The sequence below is a fragment of the Pseudophryne corroboree genome, chromosome 1 (genome assembly GCF_028390025.1).
Source record: "Pseudophryne corroboree isolate aPseCor3 chromosome 1, aPseCor3.hap2, whole genome shotgun sequence".
In the NCBI taxonomy this organism is placed as follows: domain Eukaryota; kingdom Metazoa; phylum Chordata; class Amphibia; order Anura; family Myobatrachidae; genus Pseudophryne; species Pseudophryne corroboree.
In genome coordinates this window covers 302,348,712-302,364,522 of record NC_086444.1, presented here as the reverse complement: position 1 = coordinate 302,364,522, position 15,811 = coordinate 302,348,712, and the positions used below count along the sequence as shown (strand labels likewise).

General features: G+C 50.4%; 1 protein-coding gene across 2 annotated transcripts in view; it reads left to right on the top strand.

Annotated features, from left to right (window-relative positions):
- The window catches only part of ATP2A2 (ATPase sarcoplasmic/endoplasmic reticulum Ca2+ transporting 2), a 117,489-nt gene that overhangs the window by 30,605 nt on the left and 71,073 nt on the right, over positions 1–15,811 (top strand). For both annotated transcript variants that reach the window (XR_010252496.1, XM_063964419.1), the window contains exon 5: positions 12,479–12,617. Coding sequence is in view for 1 of the 2 variants with exons in the window: in XM_063964419.1 (XP_063820489.1) it covers positions 12,479–12,617 (139 nt within the window). In the remaining variant the exon portion in view is untranslated. The remainder of the gene's footprint in view (positions 1–12,478; positions 12,618–15,811) is intronic.

Below are 15,811 nucleotides of genomic sequence, written 5' to 3'. Positions count from 1 at the left end.
ATGTTGCCGTAATGGATGGCCTCCCAACTGATGTCGTCTTGGGGAATGATCTCGGTGGAGGGATCGTTACTGCCTTCGCGAACGCCATCACCCGGAGTCAAGCGGCCAGACTACAGTCTTCATCGTCTCTGCCAGCACCGCCCAGCCCAGAGGAAAAGACCCCAGCGGCTGAACAACCGCCAACCACAGCGTCAGCCATCCCAGAGGAAAAGACCACAGCGGCCAGATCAGCACATCCGCCCCTTGCCTCTGGTGGGCCTACGTCCCCTAGCAACGCAGAGGATGTCTGTTCCAGTTTGTTGAATCCTGTGCGGGTGCCCAGTGATGCTCCTGTCCCTAGTGGTTTGCCAACTCCGGCGGTGAGTATGAGTGACTACACCGACCCTACCATGACTAACCCCAACTTGACTGATCCCAATATTCCCCCTGTAGAGTGTCCAAACTTAGGAGAAAGTGAGGGTCGCAGGCAGGAGTTTAGGGAAGCTCAGCTCTCTGACCCATCCCTGGAAGGTATGAGGCGCCAAGCTGGCCGCGGCCTTGCTGGGATGGGGGCAGGGAGCGTGACCTGGTGGAAACGGTTACTGTACCGGGTAGCAAAGGTAGAAGGGGATAGGCCAGTGCGGGAGCAAGTTCAACTGGTGGTTCCCAGGAGCTTTCGGGAGCAACTGATGTCAGTTGCCCATGAAATTCCTTTGGCGGGACACCAGGGGAGGGACCGAACACTGAGGCGCCTGACGCAGAACTTTTTTTGGCCCGGAGTGTCGGATGACGTCCGGACCTACTGTAAGTCCTGTGATGTGTGCCAACGGCTTGGTCGCCCCAGTGCTCGGGCTCCCCTGAGGTCTTTGCCAATAGTCGGGGAACCTTTCCAACGAGTGGCCGTGGACATAGTCGGTCCCCTACCTGTGCCCAGTAGATCGGGGAAGAGTTACATCCTCACCGTGGTGGATTATGCTACCCGGTATCCAGAGGCTGTGGCTCTGTCCGCCATCACTGCGGAAAAGGTAGCGGACGCTCTGCTAGGCATATTTAGTAGAGTAGGGTTTCCCAGTGAGGTCCTAACCGATCAAGGGACGCAGTTCATGAGTGATCTGGTCCAGTGTCTCTGGGCGAAGTGCGGAGTGCGCCAACTCCGCACTGCCCCCTATCATCCCCAGACTAACGGACTTTGCGAGAGATTCAATGGCACTCTGAAGCAGATGCTACGGGCATTTGTGACTTCGGAGGGAGGAGACTGGGAGCGATACCTGCCGCACCTCCTGTTTGCATATCGGGAAGTGCCCCAGGAGTCAACCGGATTCTCACCCTTCGAGTTACTATATGGCCGCAGAGTCCGTGGACCTCTTGACCTGTTCCGGGAGTCTTGGGAGGGGGAGCTGATCCACCAGGATGAGTCCGTGGTGGAGTATGTGTTGAAGCTCAGAGATCGGTTAGAGAATCTCATGGGGCTAGCGCAAGCGAATCTTGCGGAAGCACAGACCAAGCAGAAGACTTGGTATGACCAGGGCGCGCGTGCTCGGGTCTTTGGAGTAGGGCAGAAGGTGCTGGTTCTGGTGCCCACACGTCAGAACAAGCTCCAGGCTGCCTGGGCGGGACCATACACGGTCGCAAAACGCCTAAGCGACATCACCTACGTGGTGTCATTTGACAGCGATGGTAGGAGGCAGCGTACCTACCATATAAACATGTTGAAGGCATACCACGAGCGTGTGGAGTCGGTAGCCGCTGTGTGCTGCCTGCCGATGGAGGAACCAGGAAAAGATCCCATTCCTGACCACCTCGCGGATGCCAAGGGTGAGGGTGGTGTAGAGGAAGTTAGCTGGAGCAGTGAGCTTGGTAACCACAAGAGGGAGCAGCTGGAGTCCGTGCTGCAGTCCTTTGAGGCCCAGTTCAGCAGGAAGCCCGGCCTGACTTCCCTACGTGCCCATCATGTAGACACTGGTGAGCATAGGCCAATTCGGCAAGCCGCGTATCGGGTCTCGCCAGAGGCACAGGCGAGTATCTACCAAGAGGTGCAGGAGATGTTAGCGCTAGGCGTAATCACGCGCTCCAACAGTCCCTGGGCCGCCTCCGTTGTACTGGTTCCCAAGAAGGACCGGACAACCAGGTTCTGCGTAGACTACCGCCGGTTGAACGAAGTAACCAAATCCGACGCCTATCCCCTACCCCGCATTGACGCACTGTTAGACGAGCTGGCTGGGGCGAAGTACATCTCTACGTTCGACCTGAGCAAGGGGTATTGGCAGATACCAATGACTCCCGAGGCTCAGGAACGGTCCGCTTTCATCACCTCCTTTGGCTTGTTTGAGTTCAAAACGATGCCACTTGGGATGAAGAATGCGCCAGCCACCTTCCAGAGTGTGGTCGATGACCTACTGAAGGGGTTCCGAGAGTTCGCCCAGGCCTACTTGGATGACATTGCTGTCTTCAGCCGAACCTGGGAAGAGCACCTGGGCCAGGTGGGGTTGGTGTTAGAGAGGATTCGGTGGGCAGGTCTGACCATCAGGGCAGACAAGTGCCAAATGGGGATGACAGAGGTACAGTACCTGGGGCACCGTGTGGGGGGAGGTAAGGTGAAGCCTGAACCAGCGAAGGTGGAGGCGATCCGCGACTGGCCCCGGCCCACAACCCAGAGACAGGTCCTGGCTTTCTTAGGGATCGCAGGATACTACAGACGTTTTGTCCCTGACTTTAGTTCTGTGGCCAAACCCCTGACTGATCTGACTAAGAAGAAACTCCCCAAGATAGTTGACTGGACGACCGCATGTGAGTTGGCATTCCAGTCGTTGAAAACTGCTCTAGTACAAGCCCCAGTACTGATGGCGCCGGACTATAGTAAAAACTTTGTTGTACAAACTGATGCGTCACAGTACGGACTCGGGGCAGTACTGAGCCAGGAGGGGCCGGATGGACAGGAGCACCCTGTGGCCTATTTGAGCAGAAAGCTGCTACCGCGGGAGGTGGGGTATGCCACAATTGAAAAGGAGTGTTTGGCTATTGTTTGGGCTGTGAAGAAGCTTCAGCCCTATTTGTATGGCCGCCATTTTACGGTGGTAACGGACCACAATCCATTACGGTGGCTCCAACACACCACGGGGGAAAACGGCAGACTGTTGCGGTGGAGCCTTGCTCTTCAGGTTTATGACTTCCATATTATCCACAAGCAAGGCAAGGCTCATAGCAACGCAGACGGACTGTCACAGCAGGAGGAGCCTGAACCCCCAAAGAACTCCCGGTAACCCCATTAAGGACTGCGGAACCAGGACCCAAATCGTTGGGACATGGGTCCCTGGTTGACCCGCTTGAATGGGGGGGGGGGGGGGGGAAGGAGGAGGAGTGTGGCCGGAGAGCCCCAGCCACGAGGCAAATGGCCGCCTTGGCACTGAAGGGGTTAATCCCTAGTGCCCGGCGCCATTTCTTAAAGACAATGGGCGCTTGGCGCCAGATTTAAAAATGTATTGTGGGCGCTAGGCGCCGTGTTTTATTAATATAAAAAATGTATTTTATGGTTGTGCCGTGGTCCCGGACCTCTCCGGAGACCACGGCAGGGAGGACAGCCCCCGGCGCGCTCAGCAGAGTGTGCGCGCCGGGGGAGAGGAGGCAGCCGCTGACCGCCGGAGTCCGGGAGCTCCGCTCCCGGCAGCGGTCAGTGTAGCCCCGGGCGCACTGGAGTGTGCGCGCCGGGGAGAAGGGTGAGCGCTGCGGCTGGGAGCTCGGCTCCCGCTGCAGTGCTCTATGTGAGAGCCGCCGCTGGGGGCCGGGAGCTCTGCTCCCAGCGCCTCAGCCCAGCACGGGTGGCCAGCCGCAGCAGCCGGGACGGACGTCCCGGGCTGCTAGCCGGCGAGGGGGGTGCGCTGCAGCTCGGCTCCCCGCCGGACGCTGCAGCGAGGCTACCAGACAGGCGCCGCTCATGGGGGACCGGGCTAGCCGGCTCCCTAGCGGCGTGGGTGAAGGTAGGCTGCCCAGCAGGATGGTGAGCGCTGGGGTCCGGGAGCTACGCTCCCGGCGCCTCAGCGCTGAAACGAGCCAGGGTCACGGCGGCCGGGACAAGTGTCCCGGGCCGCCGGACTTCGGTACAGGGGGGTGCGCCGCTGCGTGCGGCGGGGCCACAAAAGTAGTGCCACACTGGGGGGACAGGGAGAGCCAGCTCCCTGGAACCCCATAGGCAGGAAGGCAGGCTGGAGGATGGGGGAAGCCAGCCCCATACCTCCAGCACAGAGGGAGAGCCCTAGCAGCCAGGCTGCAGGGCTAGGGAAGGCACAGTAGTTAGGACATTGTGTAAAACATGCAGTGCCTAGGTATGTGGAGCCTGTGCAGGCTCAGAGTGTATTTAAATGTAATGTATGTAAAGGTAAAATGCACTTACTTGATTGTGTGTCCCAGGAGGGGGGAATCCATAGCTGTGCAGGCTGATGGATTCTCCCAGACCTTTTCCCTAAAAACGGAATGCTTTCCCATCCAGCCTCACAGTTCCAATGGGCACAGGGAGAAAGAGAAGCAGCTTAGCTATGAAACAAGCTGAGTGGTTTCTTGGAGCTCCATGGAGATCAGCCGTAGTGGCCAGGAAACCTGGACCGGGGAGCCAGGCTGCCCAGCTCTGGAGCCCAAATCCAGGCTGCAGGCAGTGAGAGGGGTCCCGGGCAGGTTTCTGGAAGTCAGATTTAGGAGGGAAAACTTCCCCCCAGCCAGACTGAACGGCACCGTGGGAGTATCCTGCTCTCCCAGATGGGAGAGTCACAGGAGACCGACCACTCCCCACTGTCCATAGGGAACAATGTTAGGTGTGCATGAGACCAGAGCATGCACAGCTCATGGGTAAACATTGATTGGTTGTACACCACAGGGCGGGCTTACCCCCTGTGGTAAGGGGTCTTGGAGAGGGATAAAAGAAGGGCAGTTGGCCCATAGGATTGTGTATTGTAACATCTTCTTCTGCTGAAAAGATCTTGATTGTATGCTGTTGCCCCTAGCAATAGGGAGGAGCCTTTTTAAAGGTTATTTGAGCAATAAACACCTTTGCCTCAAGAAGACTGCTTCATCTTGTGACCAACAGGGTTAGGCCAAACCTAGCCCCGTTCTCCGGCTGTCCAGGGAAGCACCTGACGTCTCCAAGCTCCGCCTTCCGCCAGCTACCGGTAGAGGCCTAGCAAGTGGCTAGTGGGGATTCGTCGACACCACACAGGTGTGGTAAAGCAGTGCGTCGGCACATACAGAGCAGAACCGTGGTTCCAAACGCCACGGCAGGTTAGGAGTTTGGTGGTGGCAGCGAGAACCCGCCCACAGCGCAGTGGGTGGAGTCAGTAACAGGCGGTTACTGACGGTAAGCGGGAATCCCCTATGTGGTCAGGCCTCGTGCGGCTTGACCTTCCATTCTGTGCGCAGTCAACGGGACGCGGAAGCTGCGAGTGCTTCCGTACGGTATCGTCCTGTCACAGCAAGTTACATTGCAACTGGCTATCCGAAAGTTGGTCCAGTCCCACATCATTGTTCCAGTACCACTACTGCAGCACGGCAAGGTTTTTGCTCAAACCTGCTTGTGGTGCCGAAGCCGGACTGTTCGGTCAGACCCATTTTGAATCTGAAATCCTTCAATCCTTATTGGAGGGTGTTCAAGTTCAAAATGGAATCCCTGTAAGCAGTGATTGCAGGCCTGGAGGATCAGGAATTTGTGGTTTCCTTGGATATCAAAGACTCCTATCTCCATATTCCGATTTGGCCGCCTCATCGGGCGTACCTGCGGTTTGCCCTGCTGGATAATTACTTCCAGTTCCAGGCTCTACTCTTCAGCCTGTCTACAGCCCTGAGGGTATTCACGAAGGTGATGGTGGAGATGATGTTTGAACTCCGGGTCCAGTGGGTCAATGTGGTCACTTAACTGGACGATCTTCTGATAAAGGCAAGATCCAGGGAGCTTTTATTGCTTCATATAAATTGCACCATCCATCTTCTGTCAGACCATGGATGGATCCTCAATTTACAAAAGTCCCACCTGAAGCTGACTCAGAGGCTCCTGTTCCTGGGGATGTAGCTGGATACTGTCGCCCAGAAGGTGTTTCTACCAGAGGACAAGGCGAAACTCTTCAGGAAATGGTCCGCATGGTGCTCCGACCTACTTGAGTGTCCGTACATCTTTGTATAAGATTGTTAGGAAAGATGGTTGCCTCATATGAGGCGATCCAGTATGGGAGGTTCCATGCCAGTACGTTTCATTTGGATCTCCTGAGCAAGTGGTCCGGATCACATCTCCAGATGCACCAGATGATTCAGCTGTCACCTCAGGCCATGATTTCCCTCCAGTGGTGGCTACAGTATCCAATCTCTTGGAAGGCCGGAGTTTCAGGATTGGACCCTCGTCACGACGGATGCCAGTCTTCGGGGAGCGGTCACCCAGGGGGCACAGTTCTAGGGCCGGTGGTCAGCCCACGGGGCCTCCTTCCGATCAACATTCTGGAACTTTGGGCGATCTACAATGCTCTGCTTCAAGCCTCTCCTCTGCTCAAGGATCATGCAATCCAGGTACAGTCAGACAATGCCACGGCAGTGGCGTATATCAATCGACAAGGAGGGACAAAAAAAACAGAGCCTGCATGCCAGAGGGGTCATGGATACTCCTCTGGGCGGAAAGAAATGCAAGAGCAATGTTGGCAATCTTCATTCCGGGTGTGGCCAACTGGGAGGCGGACTTCCTGAGTCGTCACAATCTCCATCCGGGGGAGTGGGGGCTCCACCATCTGGTGTTCCAGCAGATCATTGACCGGTGTGGTTGCGCACAAACAGATATGATGGCTTCTCGTCTCAACAAGAAACTTCCCTGGTATTGCTCACGCACCAGGGACCCTCAGGCGAGGACAGTGGATGCACTGGCGTCGCCTTGGCCGTACCGTCTGGTCTACCCGTTTCCGCTGATTCCATTGCTCCCAAGGGTGCTACAGCGAATCGGAAATCAGGGTGTTCAGGCAATTCTGATTGCCCGGATTGGCCTCGGAGGGCGTGGTACGCGGATCTTCTGGACATGTCCGTCGAAGACCCTTGGCCTCTACCACTAAGATCATCTTCTGCAAGGACTGTTTGTCTACCCGGACTTACGGCATCTTTGTTTGATGGCATTGAGGTTGAGCGGAACATCCTAGCTCACAAGGGCATTTCCAAGAAGGTTATTGCTACCATGGTTCAGGCCAGGAAACCTGTGACGTCAAAACACTACCATCATATCTGTAGGAGATATGTATCTTGGTGCGAGGAACGAAAGTATCCGCCTGCATAGTTTCACTTGAGACGTTTCCTGTATGCCGGTGTGGATAAGGGCTTGCGTCTGGGTTCTATTAAGGTCCATAGTTCATCCCACTCCATTTTCTTCCAGAAGAAATTGGCTGTGTTGCCAGAAGTTCGGACCTTCTTGGAAGGAGTACACCACATACAACCTCCTTTTGTGCCGCCTACGGCACCCTGGGATTTGGATGTAATGTTGGCATTTCTACAGTCCTCTTGGTCTGAACTTTCCGATGACGGTGGAAGACAAGTACCTCACGTGGAAGACTGTGATTTTACTGGCCCTGGCTTCTGTTCGACGTGTCTCAGATTTGGAGGCCTTTATCATGTAGAAGTCCGTACGTGGTCTTTTATGAGGACAGAGCGGAGCTACGGACTAGTTAGCAGTACATGCCGAAGGTTGTCTCCGCGTTTTAATCTGAATCAAGCTGTTGTGGTTCCGACGCTTCTCCTCCGGAGGCTTTAGATCAGGGGTGGGCAATTATTTCAGCTGAGGGGCCACTTGACATTTCCTGTCAGTATCCGAGGGCCACATACAAAATAGCAGCTCGCCCCACTTGCCAAAAATATAGGGACGTGGCTTCATATGGAAGGAATGTGGGCCAAAAATTATACAGATTCATATTAGGCTGCACAATAGTCTCCATTATTCAAATTGTGCCACACAGCGCCACTTACACACATTACACCAGGTAGAGCCCCTTTTACACACATTACGGCAGGTAGAGAGCCTTTTTACACATTAACATTTTATTTAGGATAATTATTGTGCAGCAAGCAAATCATCCAGTGTCTTATGGCCCCTGGGGAAAGGTGTGACACGGTGACAGAACACGGTGGGGGTGACAGAACACGGTGGGGGTGACACGGTGAAAGAACACGGTGGGGGTGACACAGTGACAGAACACGGGGGGTGTGACACAGTGACGGAACACGGTGGGGGTGACAGAACACGGGGGGTGTGACACAGTGACAGAACATGGGGGGTGTGACACTGTGACAGAACACGGGTGTGTGACACGGTGACAGAACGGGGGTGGCACAGTGACAGAATACTGGGAGGGGGGGGGTGACAGAACACGGATGTGTGACACGGTGACAGAACACGGGGGGGTGACACAGTGAAAGAACACGGGGAGGGGGGTGACAGTGACAGAACATGGTGGGGGTGACACGGTGACAGAACACGGGGAGGGGGGTGACAGTGACAGAACATGGGGGATGTGACACAGTGACAGAACACGGTGGGGGTGACAGTGACAGAACACGGATGTGTGACACGGTGACAGAACATGGGGGGGTGTGACACCGTGAAAGAACACGGGGAGGGGGGGTGACAGAACACGGTGGGGGTGACAGTGACAGAACACGGGGGGTGTGACATGGTGGGGTTGACAGTGACAGAACACGGGGAGGTGACACAGTGACAGAACACGGGGGGTGTGACACAGTGACAGAACACGGGGGGTGTGACACAGTGACAGAACACGGGGGGTGTGACACAGTGACAGAACACGGTGGGTGTGACACAGTGACAGAACACGGTGGGTGTGACACAGTGACAGAACACGGGGGGTGTGACACAGTGACAGAACACGGGGGGTGTGACACAGTGACAGAACACGGGGGGTGTGACACAGTGACAGAACACGGGGGGTGTGACCCAGTGACAGAACACGGGGGGGGGGGTGTGACAGTGACAGAACACGGGGGGGGGTGACAGTGACAGAACACGGGGGGGGGGGTGACAGTGACAGAACACGGGGGGGGGGGGGGGGTGACATGGTGACAGAACACGGGAGGGGTTGGTACAGCGAGAGCTAAAGATCTCTTCCCCAAACCTAAAAACAGTCTGACGCCACTGCCCACACACACACACTTTCTTTCACTTTTCCCATTAACTTACTGATCTGGCTGGCAGTGGCAGGAAGGATGGATCTGCAGCAGTCTGGCTCTTGTCCCGTGTAGCCCCGCCCCCTGAGGTCCCGTGTAGCCCTGCCCCTTCATCGGCACGTAGCCCCGCCCCCTTCTCGGCTGAACACAGCCGTTGTCACTGGGGACTCTGGAGGAGGCTACTACAACGCAGCAGCAGGGGAGAGAGGCGCCGCTGGCAGCTTGGAGGTACTGCAGTGCAGAGCAATGACAAGCAGCTCAGCCGGCCGGGCCGATTGTCATTGCTCGCTGGTGGGAGGCAGTGGGCCGGGCAGGATCGGTTTGCGGGCCGCATCCGGCCCGCGGGCCGTATTTTGCCCACCCCTACTTTAGATGCTGTGCGTGCTATGAAGATCTATGTCAAGCGCACAGCTCGGGTCAGAAAAAACAGATTCCTTGTTCGTGCTCGATGATGCGCAGAAAAAGGATTGCCCTGCTTCAAAGCAGTCCATTCCTCGTTGGATTAGGCTTACTATCCAACAGGCCTATGTGTCGGCAGCCTTACCTAAAGTCTCTGAAGGACCACTCTACAAGATCAGTGGGCTCTTCCTGGGCAGCTGCCTGTGGAATCTCGGCCTTGCAGCTATGCCGAGCTGCTACCTGGTCGGTGGAAGAACACCTTTGTGAAGTTCTACAAGTTTGATACCCCGACCAAAGAGGATACCCAGTTGGGCAGGCGGTGCTGCAGAAGTCTCCGCCCATTCCGGAAGCGTTGGGACGTCCCCATCGTACTAGTTTCCCCCAATATCACACATACTGGTAAATCCCTTTTCTTGTAGTCAATCAGGGATATTGGCCGCCCGCCTCAGTGCGTTGACTTTTCTGCAGGTTCTTGTTCTATAGTTACCTGTGTTGTTGTTCTTGTTGTTACCACCAGCCATTGATGGTTGTTTTGTGGTGTGTAAATCTCACCACCCTTTATCATGTTCCTTCTCTCATATATGTCCTTTCTCCTTCGGGCACGTTTTTACCTATAACTACCTGTGGGAGGGGGCATAGAGGGGAGGAGCTAGCACACCCAGTTGAAGAAATTTGGACCCCGTCTATACCCTATCGTACTAGTTTCCCCCAATATCCATTATGGACTATGAGAAAAGGATTTACCGGTAGATATATAAAATCCTATTATGTGTATATGTGACTTCTGTGGGTGACCGGCACACAAAAGGTAATTATTCCACTTGTCTGGGTGCCATCCAGGATATTGGTAGTAACAGAAAGGGCAGCTGCACTCGCAGGACTTCAGGAAGCGGTTTAAGCAGTCAGACCTGACGGTTTGCTTTTAGTTGTGCTGTACCTTGGGTAATGTTTTGAGGCCGTCCTAAATTAGTGTTGACTTCCTACAGCAGGCAGCCAGGTATCCTGGTTGAAAACCTTTTATATCTTTACCTACAGGACAAGTTAAAGCAGGTCATCTCCCAGACGGTGAAGGGAGGGAAATAGTAGCTCTTTGTATTCACATGCCAAGCTTGTCTTAACACTACGTGCATTGTGGGAGAGAATTATAATTTCTTAGTGCATAATGAACACAATGGTGCAGTTAAGAAAAAACACAGCTTTGTTGTGAATGAACATTCAAAATTAATTTACAAATAGTTATGTCTACCAAACTAGTGAATTCCAATAATAGGTCTCTAGTGTGTATGGAGACAAATATTGCTGGATAATATTGGCCTACAGTGACTTTGCATGCCTGGAAACTTAGCATGGAGCAAACTCATTGTGTTTGATCAGAATATCTGCCTGCTTTTGCGCTGTGATTTTTATTCGGCTTGCACAAAAGGTTCCTTATTAATTTGCAAAGAATGGCCTTGATGCGGTTGGACATGTGCAACATTGGGATTGGTGGAATTTAAGTTGCTTTATTGTGGCCACAGCTCCCATCTGAATTGATGGGAGCTATTCAATGGTTTGTGTTATGGGTGCCCATCACTGTTAGCAGATTTCTGCCTTCACTCTCCTGAGGTGTGAGCAGAAGGTCTTTTGGAAACCTTAACCGCCACGCACCTTGACTGTCTCTTCAGATGAGAGAAGCCGCTTTACATGGCTTATGCCCTGCATTTTGGATGCGACATCCGCGATAAGTGATTGGAGTCCACTGCACTCGCACCCAACGGCACAAAATTGAATAGCTGCGTCCACAGTAAAAATATATTCACCACTAAACCTGATTGTGTTATATGACCTGTTGTATTCTAGGATCCATATCATTGCCTGAAGTACAAGTGGTTATCTTAAACTGTCCTGCCACATTTATTATTTAGTAGGCTATATTGGTTAATCATAATGATTACACTTGTATTCAACATTTTTAGTTTAAAAAAAATTAACTCCTATCAGTCTTGTTTTGGTCACTAAGTCCTCCTATACATGGGCAATCATTTTGTATAAGTGTAGAATGCATTTTTACCCACATTTTTGGAGGGTGTAGTATTGAAGGTTGACCACACTTAGGTCGACAGTAACTAGGTCAACAGGGATTCTAGGTCAAAAGGTCGACCTGAGTTTTTTTAAAAAATGTTGGTGTAGTTTTCGCCGTACAATGACCGGGAACTCCAATTAGTGCACTGTGTTTGCTTGCCTTGCTTCGGGCAAGGTGCCTCGCTCCGCTGCGCTCCTCACAGGTTACCATTCCCAGTCGTAGTCCATATGGATCGTAAAGTATGAAAGTTTTAAAAAAAAAAAAAATAGAAAAATGTGAAACTCATGTCGACCTAGAGACCCTGTCAACCTAGTTACTGTTGACTAATAGTGGTCGACCTAGAGACCAGATACAATTTATTTTTTAGATTCGGATCTAAAAATGGTAAGAATGAACCTCTGCACAGACTGTGTGCATTCTGTAATTTCCATGTTTACTGTATGTTCATTATCTTGCATACTATAAAGTATAGAAATGCTTCCATGCTTATCATAACTTGCATGCTGTATAGTGCACTAATGCTATTTGAATAGAACTTTTATTTGATCATTTTTAACTGGTAATGGTCTGCAATGAACAACCTACTACTTATAGGATCTATTTCTATTGAGGTATTCGTTTTGTTTCAGTTGGTTACATGTAACCCAGATATGAGGAAACTGGCATTAAGGTGTCAGACATCCCTACCGTTGTGGTTAGTTTCCATAGAATGCTAATCAGATGTGATTTTTCTTTTTCATTTCAATATCCCTGATTTTGTTTTGATTAAAAATGTGAAATAAAATAATTGTATGTGTAAATCTACCTATACCTTTTATAGGAGTTCAGTTATAAGGCTCTCTAATTTTTAACCAGGAAAGAAATGCTGAAAATGCCATTGAGGCACTCAAGGAGTATGAACCTGAAATGGGCAAAGTGTATCGACAGGACAGAAAGAGTGTCCAGAGGATAAAGGCGAGGGATATTCTCCCTGGTGACATTGTTGAAGTTGCTGGTGAGTTTTTATTCATGTCTCCCTTCCAATCATTGTTTAGTTGAGGACACTATTTCACATGCTTATCGTTGGCTAACAGAAGTAAAACTAATTCTAAAAAGCATGTTCAGAACAGGATAAACGTATCCCACCATTGCATTCTGTGGGGGGCATTCAGTTGTAGTGCACCCCATCACGCCTGATGACCTATAACTTTAGATGGGGTGATATTTTATTTGTCCCAGGTCCACTTCTTTTTTTTTTTTTTGCTCTGATCGCGCCAAGTAGACCGGGTTTATCTACGTAAAGCCGATAAACCCGTGTAAACTATTGTGGAAAAGACTGGACGAAAAGAAATGATGGGTACCTGTGGTATTTGCACCAACAGAACAACCATTGAATTGCTCCCTTGGTCGCAGTGCGCACTAAAAACAACGGAATTCCCATGTTGATGCATGCTGGCTGTATAATACATTTTATTGAAAGAAATGAGTGGAAAAGGCCTTAACATATCACTGAAGTATGTATTCGTTTTCATGTGGTTTTACCCCATACTCCTTTAATATGTACATGTAAGAATTGGTGATGTGTTATCTGTGTACATTTTCCATTAATAAACTGAGCAGCTTACTATTCAAGTTCTAAGCTTTCATGTCTATAAATGTCAGATTGCTATTAAGACCAGACATCACTGCAGTTTATTGAAGGTCTACAGCGCTCGTGTTGAGTAGGTGATAAATGTAGAGCACGTTCCTAATACCTTTTTTTTATGTTTAGTATTGTATGGGCTTTGCCATAGAATTTGTCGAGAGATGTCCATGTAGGGAAATGGAGTACTTCACACAGGGATGCATATCTCCAGATGGAATTCTAGGCCATATGCCAGTGACATTTGTATGTGGAAATCAGTTTGCCTTCTGTGACAGTAGTGAAAATGGCTGTCTGTCATAGATCTGTTTTATGATGTCCATTGCTGAAAGCTCTTAGTGTCATGTTCCTTTTTATAATGAGGTTTTATAAATGTTTTACTTTGCGGTCCTGAGCACCCTTGGCAACAAATAGTAACTGGCTTTTGGAAATGCAAATGCAAACTCCCATCTCTGCAATATTCGGTTGTATTTCATTTTGTTTCCACGGTGGTGGTTAGTAGGTTTGTCTGTCAAGTGTTACCTGTCACAACGTGCAAATACGCATAAGGTAGCCTTATGACTGACTGACTGACCACCCTTGAAGTCGTCTGTATGTGTATTATTGTACATATAGCCTGTGTAACATATCTGGCTTGGTCAGTAAAAAAAAAATGGTTTGTCTAGTAGAGCATACAGAAGTGTACTCATACAACTTTGCGCCACAAGTTGCATTACACACAGCGCTTGAATGCCGTGTAACTCTAGTACCAAGCGTGTCTTGCCGCAAAAATACGTCTTAGATGCAATGTAATGCAATAGGACACACTAGCAGCTTCTGCTAATTAATATGGTATGCGGCATGCTTATATTTTGTGTGTGTGACTGTATTTGCATTAGAAATGCTATGTTAGTGTTTTCCTGGAAAACACTAACATGACATTTTGGATGCAGATAGAGATGCTTTTACACACACAATATAGGCATGCCGCATCTTATATTAATCGGCAGAAGCTGCTTGTGTGTCCTATTGTATTACATTGCATCTAAGCCTCATTTCTGTGGCAGAAGACACTCTGTGCTACAGAGTCCCGCCACAGCATGGGGCGACTTGTAGGGCTGTTTAGCGTGAATGCAGCAAGGATGTAAGAGGACACATCTGTAAACTGCTTACCTGGTGCTGTAGAGGGTTTGATAAGTGGGATTAGTGTTTTGTAGCATTATTTTTGTGGTTTAAAACCATTCAAAAAAACAAACTGGCTACTGAACCTTTCAAAAACCTCTAGCGTATTTACCACAAGCTCCAGTCCATACTACAGTTCACTGGAAAAAATATTCCCTCCCAGAATGCTAGGATGCCTTCATAAAGAGACATTTATTCTAGTGTCCGTATCATAGTAGCATCTGCACAGTGGCTATATTTGAAATGTATAAAAGAATGCTGCATGGAACATTGGTTTAACTGTATAGCAGGTTGCTTCTGATTTTAACTCTGCTGAAATTCATTCCCTGACCACTGGGTCATTTATTCGTAAGTTTTTTTTTAACTTTGTATGTGAGTGATACATGGACAGCATTCAGGGGAGGTACTCCTGCAGCAGACGTGTCTCTATTCTAGGTCTCCCAAAGCTGTATTCAAGGGAGAAAGTAACCTTAAGGTTCCCTTTCTAGCCGAGCAGAAAGTGCTGAGGTGGCTGGAAAGATAAACCAGAAGACTGTGTACATTTACAAGGGTACCACCAAACTTCTAGCTTACCCCCTTTTCTTGAGGTTTCTTCCTTTATAGCCTTGATATCATTTCATGGCACTCTGTTTGCTTTGACTGAAGTGACCATTTTTAAGCCATATCCTAATCATGTACTCTAGCTAAGGGCCTGATTCATAGATGTACCCAAATGCATTTGCAGCTGCAAGTTTGTGCGCAGCAGCTATGCCTAAATATGCAAATGTTGCTGCTGCCTGTATATGTATATACATTCATTCATTCATTCATTCATTCATTCATTCATTCAAACTCTGAGAGACCCGTTCAAAGACTTTATGCAGATCGGTCTATTATCAAACTTCTGAGTGCTCGATGGTCGCGCAAGATGCCGGAGCCTTTGCAGTTGCTTGTGGGATAGTAGTTGACAGGCTGAGACATGAGACTATGGGGTATATTCATTTGAAGTCGAAAGCTGCCGTCTGTCAAAAAGACGGCAGTTTTTGACTTTGTTTTAGGTCTGAAGGGGTTCAGACCTATTCACTCTAACCCCAAATTATTCGACAAGTCGAGGAATTCGACTTGTCGAAAAGCACGTGGATCGGCGGAATAGCTGCCGAACCTCGTGCTTCTGTCAAACGGTTTTGGCCCCCTTTTCGACCATCTCAATTTGACTTTAGAAAAAGTCAAATTGAGATGCGGAAGCAGGGACGGGGGTGAGCAGCGCTACAGCAGCGTAGCCAGAGGATGTGTCACAGCTGCCGCTCACAGCAGCGTCCACCCGGCTCCAGCAAGTGAGACCCCCGCTCTCCCCGTCTGAGATGGCATTGAATAGCACAGGTCGGATCCATTCTGACAAATGAATGTCGGAATGGATCAGACTTCAA